The sequence below is a fragment of the Saccoglossus kowalevskii genome, chromosome 7 (genome assembly GCF_978046115.1).
Source record: "Saccoglossus kowalevskii chromosome 7, keSacKowa6.1, whole genome shotgun sequence".
In the NCBI taxonomy this organism is placed as follows: Eukaryota; Metazoa; Hemichordata; class Enteropneusta; family Harrimaniidae; genus Saccoglossus; species Saccoglossus kowalevskii.
The window spans coordinates 225,309-238,218 of NC_140647.1; the positions used below are offsets into that span (position 1 = coordinate 225,309).

The 12,910-nt window shown below is 42.7% G+C and overlaps 1 protein-coding gene across 1 annotated transcript in view; it reads right to left on the reverse strand.

The window, feature by feature from the left end:
- Positions 1-3,464: 3,464 nt before the first annotated feature.
- LOC102803997 (very-long-chain 3-oxoacyl-CoA reductase-like) overlaps positions 3,465-12,910 on the reverse strand; it is a 53,834-nt gene continuing 44,388 nt past the window's right edge. The window contains exons 6-8 of the mRNA XM_085500955.1: positions 4,518-4,583; positions 4,131-4,280; positions 3,465-3,812 (exon numbers count right to left, since the gene is read on the reverse strand). Coding sequence (XP_085357081.1) covers positions 3,699-3,812; positions 4,131-4,280; positions 4,518-4,583 — 330 coding nt within the window. The 3' untranslated portion in view covers positions 3,465-3,698. The remainder of the gene's footprint in view (positions 3,813-4,130; positions 4,281-4,517; positions 4,584-12,910) is intronic.

A 12,910-nucleotide genomic window follows, 5' to 3' on the forward strand; every position in this document is an offset into this window, starting at 1 on the left:
CTTCTTCTGCACCTTAGGAGGAGACCACAAGCGCTTTAGATTCTCCCTGGTTCTTGTAAAAAACCAGGGGACTTATTGCCTGAGCAGTCCTGCTGTTTTGGTTTGCCGTAGCAAACAAGAATAATTGTTTCAATGAATACGTTGATCATGATTTCGCACATAGCGACTTTCTGTACTGCCAAATACTGGTCCAACTGCCCGAAGATGGTGGTTCGTTGCTTAGCACTCAGGAGGTCAGAACTTAAAGGGTGAGCTGATGCTCTAACCAAGGAGACCCATTCTACAAAGTTGATGGGTTTAAGTTCTGCCTGCAGCGACTGGTGCACTTGCACGCTCTGGTGTCAAATGAGCATGCAACATGCAATTCCCGATCCGCGTAACCCACGCAAAGGCATGAGTACTGGGATTGGGGTGGAGAACCTGTGAAGAAGGCTGTGGCACAGCACGAGTAACCCAAATCAGGGACCCATTGATGGGGTATTATCCCCCCAACAGAAGGCATGGGACAAGACTGAACCAATCCAGGATCAGTCTTCTTGTCCTTGTCTCTCGAAGGGTACCAATCACCCCCTCCATCACCCTCTGAGCCCCCTCCACAACCTGGATCACCTGAGGTGCCCAGGGGAGTTGGTCAACAGGCATCCACAGCAATGGGAGCGCCTATGAAAACAAAAAAATCCAAAGGCAACTCCCCCAGCGGGGGATTTGGGATCACCATTGGCCCCGCACGAAAACAAAGTCTCGCACCAAACACTGTCCGGTTCGCAAGCTGCGTCCTAAACTGTATAATGGTAAGGGTCAGCTGGGCTCCGGTTGGCTGGGTAGCCTGTGCTCGTCCCAACAAGGAAGGGGCGAGAGACAAGGCACTCGCTCCCCATCCTTGCTGAAGAAGTGGTAGCTGCACCATGCACAGGAGTACCAACACTGGAGACCCACCTCGCAGAGTAACAAGTAGGGGCACTCTGCATGGCCTGGTAAAGTAAAGGTAACAAAGCCTGCTCTGACCATGCCTGAGGGAGGTGTGGGAAACAAAGTTTCAGTTTCCCACTTGATGCCCCCCCTGATCCTCTCAAGGGGAAAACAAAAAAAAGGGGATAAGACACATCTGACCCAAGTCCTGGCGAAGGGGTCGATCTCGCTACATTGAGCAGGGAGTCTGACCATAAGAGGCAAGTCTTGTCTCGCTACCAAGGGAAAAGGGAGAAATTCTTTTCATTCATTAAGTAACAGACACATCGTTAGCTTCGGCTCGGGATTCCCCTTTGAAAGCGACGCATACCAGCTTTTTGCAATTGTTTGCCCTCAGCTTAAACCCCACCTCAAAGTGCTACCACAACCAAGGATACCACAGATCGCAAATTCTGTCAAGGCAAAATCCTGTGTCCCGCTTGCGACTATAACAAAAATGACAACACATATGGTTGGGTCCCAAACTGGCAGCTCTAAGTGGCAAGACGAACGCATCTTTAGTCAGCACGATCTTAGTTATTTTAATGATTAAAGCATGATGCAATCAAAGAAAAGACATTAAAAGTGATGGTGAAAAAACAAAGCAGCCTGTCAGCTGAGATAGCTCCGCTGTTAGCAATGCACATTGCAATTAAAGAACACAAGATATCATTAGAAAATGAACAATATGTATAGTACATTTATCAAAGCAATCGGACTTGCTGTTTTCAACAAAAATTCAAAAATATCACTTTTTACCAAAAATTACAAAAATATTCACCAAAATTAGAGAATTAAGATATCATCAAGAAATGAACAAATCTAAGAGAGGTGTACCCTAGGTACATATACACCAAGAATCAAAGCATTCAGGCTTGTAGTTTTCAAGAAGAAAAAGACGGGTGTCGAACACTGATGGACAATCACTCATATGATAAGCTACACTCGACAAAGTCAACAGCGAAGCTAAAAATTCACCGCGCCAAAAATAGAAATCAAGGCGAATATAAACTGAGCTGGCGATTCAACAAAAAACAAGTACAAATGGGGCCAATAATAATTGAAAGCCATTACCGTAATTATGTTGATTGTCGAAGTTGATCACAATCACTAGATTTCTAGAGAGGATCAGTCAAAAAACTGCAATCTGTATTCTTTTTGTTCAGTAATACCACAGCTAAAAAATAACTCAACAGTTGGCTTCAGAAACAAAAACAGATTTTTCTATGGGGAATGCTACCCTAGGGTGTTCTTTGTGAACCCGGTTATATTCCCTAATAGTTTCCGTTTGGGGCTGTAATCTGTAATTACCGTATTTGTCTTCAGTTAAGCGCCACCTTCAATTAGGCGCCAGTGCCACAAAAACTTTGTATTTTACACCTCAATTAAGCGCCAGACAAAGTTGAAATTTTGGCACGTAATGATCGTGAATTGGGCGCCGACGGATCGACTACCGGTTACCGGTTCGTAGCGATGGACGCGATCGCGGAAGTCCCTCGCTGTTACTGTATGAATGGCTTTTATGTAAAAAAAATTGGTTTTGCTTCTAACAATTTTTAAGAAATCGGTCTATAATCTCTTGAAACATATCTTTTTAGTCTACTGTAGAAAATATCAGCGTGGTTTTTAATTTCGCAGTAAGTCCATAAAAACGAAATTAAAACAATGCGAAAATGTTCTGTTTCAAATACGCTGTTGTCACAGTAAAGTGTTAAATTATTCTTTAAATGCTCAGTTTACTTTCCAAAAATAACTAATTTCTTGATTTGAAAAAAAAATCATGCCGTTTTTCCCACCAAAATCAAAGCCAAAATATCGCAAACATCGGCAAATCACTTCCGCATTGCGTTCATACATTATTTAAATGAGCTATGGTAATTTGATCACGTTGGCATCATCCAGCATTTTGATTGGTTAATTAACGACTTGACCTATCAGGTCAAAAAACGCGTTCCAGGTCAAGACAGGAAGCATGGCAGACATGGAATCGCGTCGAGCGTTTACATGCGACCAGAATCATTCGCTTACGATGAAATTAAGTTGAATTTTACTTGCATTTTATTTTTTGTACGTTATTATAACTACTACTGAGTAATAATCGTAACCGTGGAATGCAGCATGACCGGATTTTGCTACCGTGATCATTGACTACTAAGCATTGAATTTGTGTTTGTTTTATTTTTCTGTTGATTGTACGGCAAACTGTGAATGTTTTCTAAAGAATGATAATTTTTGTATAACTTTCTAAACTGTCTGAAAATGGGTCATTTACTCAGTATTTCAAATAAAGGCTACAGTGACTAAGCGTCAGACTGTAATGTAAAATATTGTCAATAATCTATCACCAGAATGGAGCAAAAACAATGGCTTGTAACACAGTTACCGGTACTAGAACTTGAAGTGCTTGAAATAAGCGCCATTTGAAACAAAGTTGCTCAAATTTAACCACAAATAAGCGCCATCATGACATAAAAGTGTAACAAAGTGGCGCCTAATTGAAGACAAATACGGTATGCCTAATGAGTAATAAATGAAATTTATTATTTCCATGGATTTTCTGGTAGGTGATGTAGTAAACTACACTCCATTACTCCTATCTATGACATCACAAATGTCAACACAGATGGTACAGTAGTTTCAGAAAAGTCAGCATTAATAATGGCCATCAAGCTCCTTCAATGAGTTCAATTCAGTAGGTTGTTGCATGACTCAAGCCACAGTAGAGAATGTTTCATAAAATGTTGTTGATATCACAAAGTTTTTTTGGATGAATTCCTCTTTTTCAATGCCATCTGACGGTAAGGTTTGAGAACTGAGTAGATAAGATTTATGGTCATTGACTGTGGTAATCTGTTTTGAAGACCCTGAAAATGATGGAATGATAAAAATGTTAAAAGTGACTGACCATGACTAGTCTATTTGGATGAAAAATAAAATGTACGTCCACAAATCTATGCACTGAAAAAACTTACTTGACTACAATGATTCAGCTCAAGTTAAAACATTGCACTGTGACATCTCAAGAATAATTTAATTGTTATTATTACAAAAGCAAAAATTTTGAAAATGGAATGTTACAGTAATAGTTGCAGCAGTATGAAGAGATCAAATGTGTTAATTTTTGATAAAATAATTATAATTTTCACATGTATATGAAATCCATAAAAAAAACGTACCCTTACCTGAATGTGGTGCATAATGTAACCATATGTCTTTGTTTCCCATCCCACAGTCCTCAATGACTGAGTCACGTATGCTCGGCTAGTTGGCCAAAATAACGATGGTTTTCGGTTCATAGTCATATTAGTGGAAACAAAGTATGGCATTACACACTGAAATCAATTTAAAAGTAAGAAAAATGTGAATATTAAGCGTGATAGTATGAAGAATAATCATAGTTTATAATAGTTATGCTTCACTCAATATATGCAGAGCTCACTGATTGGATAGTTACAAATGTTTTCATATCAGGTAGCCAATCAGGAAATTTCATTTACTTTCTCAAAAAGGTCGCAATTAAGCCCCTGGGTTTTGACTGACCACTATTTTGGGTTTTCTTCAAACTGTACCTGAACAATGATGCCTTTGTGCTTGTATTCCTCGTTCAAACCCCGAGAAAAGAAATCCATGTACGCCTGAAAATTTATTCAAATAAAAATCAATAAAATGAAAAATGACAGATAATCAATAAAGCATCAATGATACTGATGATGTCAGGGCATTCGTTATTATCATTTATTTACTGATGTTTGATGAATTGTAGATATATCAATGTTTAATGCAGTATGGTTCTCACTGTATAGTTCTCACTAGTATTGTATTGTACTATTCCAATAACTTTAATATCACAAGAAAAAACTGCTGTCGTAATATTAATGACTTCTATAACAAAAATCCGACAAAAATAATAAAACAAATGCTCACACAACTTCTCCCACTGTTCTATCATTTCTATGAATACAATAGGCTCCATTCAGTGTAATGTCATGTATCACATGACAGGGTATGTATTCATTAAATGCGTTTATTTTTATAGCTATTCCAACTTAAGGTAGCGAGACTATTATTTGTGTTGAAAATTACGATTTTCACATTTATTTATTAATTGATGAAATGCACTATAAACTTTCATATGATAAAGTCATAACATAGAATGTCATGTAAGTTGGTTAAAATGTAGATTTTCTGAAGGGAAGCAAGGCAGCCTCAGTAGTGTTTTTCAAAATCAATAACACAGGTTTAATCTGTGTGCCTATAAGTTTCAAAGATAAACTCAAGACAAAGCAATGTTAAGATGTGTTATCAGTAGCTATCTGACACACAATGAGTGTTTCCAAACATTTGAGTGGTTTGTCTCCGCCCCTGTTTGTTTCACAGATTAGTCATTTGCATATGAATGTGTCAGACACAAGGTCACACAGCCACTGAAAAAAAATCATTGATTTTGGTGTTTTCATATGCCGAATTTATCCAATTATAGCTATCCCATTCCTTTATTTTTTTGGTTTCCAATAGCCTTACACATTTGGATGTCCCTGCACATGGTAAAACAGACCTTGATGGGAAAACAAATTGATTGTGCTGATAAACAAGCTTGAAAATCTTTGCTGTTACTTCATGGACGTTTTCTAGGAGTTTATGTTTTTCAAAATACAAGGTCTTTAACAAAAAATAACGTATACTTATTGTCGTCGGATTAACACCAAATTTTCACAGCTTTAAGGTGACAGTGAGAGGAACTAGAATGTGTCCAGACAAACTATTTCATCGATTATTTACCAACGAGTTGTGGTTTGAGTTGGGGGCAATGCGACTAAAACAGTAATTGAAATTCAGGACACTATTTTTTAAACACACACCTTTGCAAAGCTTGAAGTGTGGCGATTCTAAAAATATATACTTTCCCGGGTTTATTTGTAGTCATTTTATCACAATTAGAAGATGAACACAAGTATGCAAATAATAGTCCCGCTACCTTAATCTCTCATATAGTATGGTTATAGCCAATAGCTCCTCATATCAAAATCATGGTTCCAACCTATCTTGCCCAGTTTTTCAATAGTTCAGAAAGAACTGACATTCAGCTATACAATTCAAAACCTTGACATTTGGCCAAGCTTCAAAAGTTCAGAATTAGGCAGAGGGGTTTCAACCCACCTAGTTCATATATGCACCATAGACTCTGGTCAGTCAAAATGATAGAATCTAGGTCAGGGGGAGCCCCATGACCCCAAGATTCTTTTCTCTTACGCCACAAACCACGTGACGAGGCCATATGGTGGCGCCATTGCGGCTGGATATTCACTCTGGTTCCTTTCTCTCTGCATCAATGACTTAGACCAACACTACAGAAAGAGTGGGGTGGTTGGGGGACCCAGAGTCTATGGTGGAGAACCCTCTGCCTAAATTCACTACATTAAATTACCCACCATAGACTCTGGTCAGTCAAAATGACTATTTTGAACACTTGAAATACCTGTACCAAGCTTAACTCAAACTCCATGCCCAGGAACACCAACTGTTGCGTTGGGTAGGGATGGGACTTGTCTGATTTACTAAAGAGCCCAACTGGTGAAGTAAATCCTGTGCTAGCCTTACTTGCTTGGCTAATCCCTTGTTAGATGTATGTAATAACCAGGTACGGATTGATGTGTACTGACGTTTGGTGAAGCAGCAGCACCACCTGTTCCATGCATTTTGGTGGAATGTAGGGGGTTGTGCATAATCCGAGGAGAGGGGGCACCTGAGATTCAAATACTTGGCCCAGCTGGGCGATTCAAAGGAGATGGCAACTCGTTTAAGTCTAGTGGGACTAGCCAGTCGAAACAGTGGATGGAGAGAAGAACGCTGAATGGCATCTCCATGCGGAACCGATTGAGGAGAACGTACTGATGCAGTCTTCCTAGGTCCAGAACTGGATGCCCGCCACCTGTAGATTTGGTACTACGAACACATTTGAGTATAAGCTTGGACTTAATGCCGGCTGATCTACCTTGTGTATGGCGCTCTTTTCCAGCAAACTGTCTACTTCCAGTCTGATTGCTTCCACCTTGCGGGAATCCCCTGGCAGTGCTCAATAGGGGAGACACTGACAGCGGAGATGGAGATTTCAGCAGTATACGGTAACAGAATGTCACTACCTGGAAAGTCCAGGGATCGGTCACCTGCTGCCTCCAAACCGGACTACACTGGCCATGGGTTCGGCAGATGCAAGGTGTTGGTGCTCTCTTCTCCCTTGGGGTGACTTTCCCCAAGGCCTGCGGTAGTCACTAAGTTGTGACCTGGCCACTCGCCGAACACATGCCTGTCCCCTCGGTCACAAAGGTAAGCGTCAAACATGCTTCCCCCATTGCCAGGGTAGATAACCACTCTAGGAGGCTGAGGAGCCACCACCTGGTCCCTTCCTCCCTGGGGGTGCGCCTCTACTCTTCCCTCCTGTGGACGGGTATGTGGTGTTGTGTTTTCTGTGCTGGGGCGCCCTCCGTTTACCCTTGGCAGTGGCCAACTGGCTAGCAGATTCGATCTGGACCATCTGGTTCATTGCACTCCGAAGCTCCGAAACTGTACCCACCATTCCCTGAACAACAAGTCATTGTCAATGACACGTCCCCGTTCCGTTCATATTTGAGTGACATATACATTCAAAGCAGATCATGACCGAAATGCACCTGCATATGTACAACACATTGTGCTAAATCTGAACAAAATCCATCCATGCATAACTGAGATACGGGTCCGGAATGGTGAAAATGTGCGATTTCAATGCATTTTCGGCCTTAAAGCGGCCTCCATTTGGCTATCGTTAATGAGATCATGAAACAAATGCACATACATATTTGTGACATGATGTACCTTGTGTGTGTGAAGTTTGAACTCGATCAATCCAAGCATGTCTCGGATACGGATCCAGAACTGAATTCTTTAAAACAAAATGGCCGCCAGTCGGCTATTTCGAACTTGATCCGGAAAAAAAAATGACGTGCATCAAGGTCCTATTATGTTTAATGTATGTACCAAATTTGAATGAAATCCATCCATGCATAACTGAGATCCGTGTCCGGAATGGTGAAAATGTGCGATTTCAATGCATTTTCGGCCTTAAAGTGGCCGCCATTTGGCTATCGTTAATGAGATCATGAAACAAATGCACATACATATTTGTGACATGATGTACCTTGTGTGTGTGAAGTTTGAACTTGATCAATCCAGACATGTCTCGGATACAGATCCAGAACTGAATTCTTTAAAACAAAATGGCCGCCAGTCGGCTATTTCGAACTTGATCCGAAAAAAAAAATGACGTGCATCAAGGTCCTATTATGTTTAATGTATGTACCAAATTTGAATGAAATCCGTCCATGCATAACTGAGATCCGGGTCCAGAATGGTGAAAATGTGCGATTTCAATGCATTTTCGACCTTAAAGCGGCCGCCATTTGGCTATCGTTAATGAGATCATGAAACAAATGCACATACATATTTGTGACATGATGTACCTTGTGTGTGTGAAGTTTGAACTCGATCAATCCAAGCATGTCTCAGATACGGATCCAGAACTGAATTCTTTAAAACAAAATGGCCGCCAGTCGGCTATTTCGAACCCGATCCAAAAAAAAAAAAGACGTGCATCAAGGTCCTATTATGTTTAATGTATGTACCAAATTTAAACAAAATCTGTCCATGCATAACTGAGATCCGGGTCCGGAATGGTGAAAATGTGCGATTTTGATGCATTTTCGGCCTTAAAATGGCCGCTATTCGGCTATCGTTAATCGGATCATGAAAAAAATGCATGTGCATATGTCCCATATAATGTGTGATGTATGAGTGAAGTTTGAACTTAATCGGTCCATGCATGTTCGAGATACAGGTGATCACGGACGCACGGACGCACGGATGCACGGACGCACGGACGCACGGACGGACGGACGCACACAGGGCAAACCATAAGTCCCCGTTTTCGGACTACGTCCGAACGGGGACTAAAAAGGGTGGAAGATGTCCAGTCTGCATCACTGAGGTAGAGACGTACCCCCTGACTCAGTTTGACGGCGAAAATACACGTGTCTAAGACCACGTCTCGTTGCACAGTAGTAGCCCCGGCCAAGAGAGCCATGTGACACTAGGGATGTGGCACGTAGATGTGCGGTGGCCCAACAGTAAATGTGTCGCCTGGTCTAGGAGGCTGGTGCGTTCTGCCTCTGAGGGCTCAGAGTCCTGGGCATGCACAATAATGCGCTCAAGCAAATCTGCCCTCAGGACGTGATGGATCGTCTCAGACTGAGCTGGCGAGAAGGCCCATGGAATTCGGCCATCATTCGTGGTACTGAGGTCTGGGGAAAGAGCCTTGGGATCCAGTTGGGGGCGTTTTTGTCTCATCCCACACTTTGGGTCTGATCCGGAAATCGCACCAACCGGGTAGCGTTTGGTCCAGCGGAAAGTGTTGCATAAGATTTACCCCACCCGGGGGCCTTAACCGTTACCTCCTCCGTGGCTGACCAATGTCAGCCCATCAACATTGCTTGCGCATCCTGCGTCCCACTCAGCACTCGGCCGGACAAGGGGGAGACGTGCCAACAGGGTTGCTTTGGATCCTGATGCCTATGATCCCATCAGTGTTGAAACAACAGTAAGTGGTTGCCTTAGGATCAAGGGTGGGGGTATATACATCGTATTGATCGATGATACTCTGCATCACCCTAACGGCGTAGCTCACCAAGTCATTACAGATGGAAGACTCTGAGGGACCGCCCGAGGTACAGGCTGTATCGGACGCAAACAAACTGTCTCCTTTCAACCTAAATATGTGGGAGAGCGTGTTCGACTGTGCATCTCATGACAGGGTCGGTTCTCTCTGGGGACGCCCGTAGGTCGGTAAGAAGGGAGTCAAAGCCCACAGAGGAGACCGGACTCAAAGGTAAAATCCTTGTATCGTTACCGCCTGACGAACCCTGACTGGCTGAAAGCAGGGGGAGGTGCAGGTTTGTCCTGACCTGGAAGCCCTGCCCCGGAATTGGAGGTTTGGCTGCCAGCCTCCCCACTGGCATTCAGTGCCTGAGGTCCTAGAACTAGTGCAACTAGCCTGAGCCTCGGCCTCACCCAAATCAGCAGGAGAGTCACGGCTGGAAACAGGAGGTTCCCCGGAAGAGACATATTTTGAATGCAAGCGATGCTTTTGTGTTCCTTCCTGATCGGCCATCGAGAGGCCGCAGTGGAGACAGCTCGCTCCGACTGCATCTGAACTACCTGGCCTGCCAGGGATGCAATTTTCCCCATCAGTCCTTCGACCAAAGCCCTCATCTCGAAGGCAAACCCGGCACCGTGCAAGGATAGATCCACAAAGGGACTCGCAATGGGCCCATAGGAGGAAAGACTTCCAGGGGCACAGCCTCGCTGTAGCCGGTAAAATCGGGTAAACCACCGCCTGAAAACACAGACTGTGAGGATGCCCTCCAATCAGTGAGGAGAGACCGAAAAATATTGGTACCTCCACCATCGGGCCTCCTACTCGACGTCTCGATACACAAAGTACCGGTAGCCAAGCATGAGGACTTTCCACTCATGCCAAACACGCAACTCACTTTAACCGATTTTTACTGGATGTGCGAACTTGCCGTAAAAATACGAGCGAGGCGGTCAGTCTCTGTGATTTTGCATGGCTCTGAAAAAAACATCTCAGGCCTCAGAACTCTAGTAAAAACACATGCCTTCAAGGCAAAAACCCCGAACCCCATACACAGCCACGGCAAAAATAGTATTTCGGATGCGGGTTCTATGCTTGTAAATTCTGATTATAACCACTGCACAGTCGCCTTGAAAAATGAGGAGACAAAAACGGCTACAAGCATCTGGTGCTGTCATTACATCTATCGATTTCAAAATACATTGATCAAGCATAAAATGAACACAACATGCATGAGGGAAGAGAAATACAGTTGGAAAAGGCGATGCAACAAAACCAACAAGTTATTAAGTTATGTCACCGGGTTTTCTTGTTACTTTGTTGTGCAAAATGCTACACACAAAGGGTAAAATCGACACAAGGGTAAAAATCACAAGGAAAATTTATCCTATCAGCTACAATGTAGGTTACCGCACCGCGGCGACAACCAAAGCCAGAAACCACGACAGGAAAAGGCAGGCTATGCAGGCAGAGCCGCTAATCTTCATCCCTGTCAATGCGGAGTCATTTTGTCTGATCGGAGTCTATGTTGGGTAATTGAACATAGTGAACAGAACAAGGCCCCTAACTCAGAACGACGCCTACCAGAGACGAGAGCTAGTAGGGAGACTGTTTTCCATGTCAAATATTTCAGTGGTGTCAATTCCAGTACTGAAACAGCACTTGTCAAAGTCCATAGTGACATCTTAAATTCTCTCGACATTATGTCATTTTAATACTGTTGGACTTATCTGTGGCCTTTGATACCATCAACCATCGTATATTGCTGACAAGACTAGCCAACCTGGCCATACAAGATCTAGCCTGAAAATGGCTCTCATCATACATAATGGGCAGGCATCAATCTATTGTCATTAACAATCACTCATCACAACAAGCTTCATTATGAGGTTCTCCAAGGCCCTGGTTCCCTGTTATTTTCACTGAACTTCCACCAATATGCCAATGACAATCAACACCTCATCAGCTATTTCCACAACTGAGAATTGCCCCCTTGACATCAAAGATTGAATGACCAACAACAAACTACAGCTGAAGGTTGAAAACAAACAGAAGTAATGCTAAATCCAATCCATATCTTCCAATCCACTTAAATGTCTTCAACTTGAATCTACACCGAGCCACTCGTAACATTGGAGTAATATTTAATGACACCCTTCAGTACAGAAAACATATCACCACTACATGTCAAAGTATTTACATGGACACATCCGACAGTATCTATCCGCTGAAACCTGTTCCAAATTAGTATGTTCCATTCTTGTTGCTAAACTGGACTATTGCAATGCCTTACTATATGGCTTAGTTCATTTAAAGCTAACAACACAACCTACAAATCCAAATTGGGTGGTTCCCTAGATTGGGGTATAGGCCTCTGATTATGAAAAGCAGTAAACAGTCTCCTAATAATAGGACACTATAGTCAACGATTGCTGCATAGGACAATCCTAACTCGTCAAACAAATGAAAAATCAGCTACCTGGCCAACAGTGGGATGACATAATGAATCAATCTCCCTTCCACTACACCAATCGATGTATGCCCGACACTTGAAATTGCAGACAGCATTGGTGGAACCCTTATTTGCCCTGGCCAGGACGCTGGCAGCCCACTCAGATAAACCTTTCATCTGTGTGAGTCTACTGAGAGCCTCCATGTGTGTAAGTGTTACACTGGTGGGCTCATTGGTAGTGTGCCATCCGGTTGGGACAGCAGATCTGGGGTCCAGAATATCTGGAAGCATCAGTTCTCGGAGGCTGTGTATCATCAAATGGAGTGTCCAGGGGTTGGTTACTCGCATTTTCCAAGTCGTAATACACTGGTGCAATCTGTGTACGACAGGGATATGTGGCCACTGGTTCGGCGGTTCTGCATTGGGGGAAATCTCTCCTATGTCGAGGCGAGGAGTGTCCCCTCGTGGCTTGTAAGAGTCGAAACCAGAACGTCAATGACGTAGATGCTCATCCGAAATTTGGATTTGAGAGTAGAAACTTTTATCTGCTTTTGTTTTTTTATTTTCCTGTTAGTCTTGAATTGACATATTGTCATAGGAAAAACCAATGGTGCTGCGTAGATGGAGTCATCATTATGTGTAGTTAGCATCTGTACGAGTAGTGTAGTAAGAAGACCTTCTAAGGTAAAGTGTGAATATAGGTTGTGCCCAGAAAATTTGACCATTTAGGGAGAAAGTAGATGAAATAAAATCAAATGAACCCTTATTAAAACAAGCGACCTGACGTTCACAATAGCTTCACTGTCTCCATAGAGCTTGGTGATGCT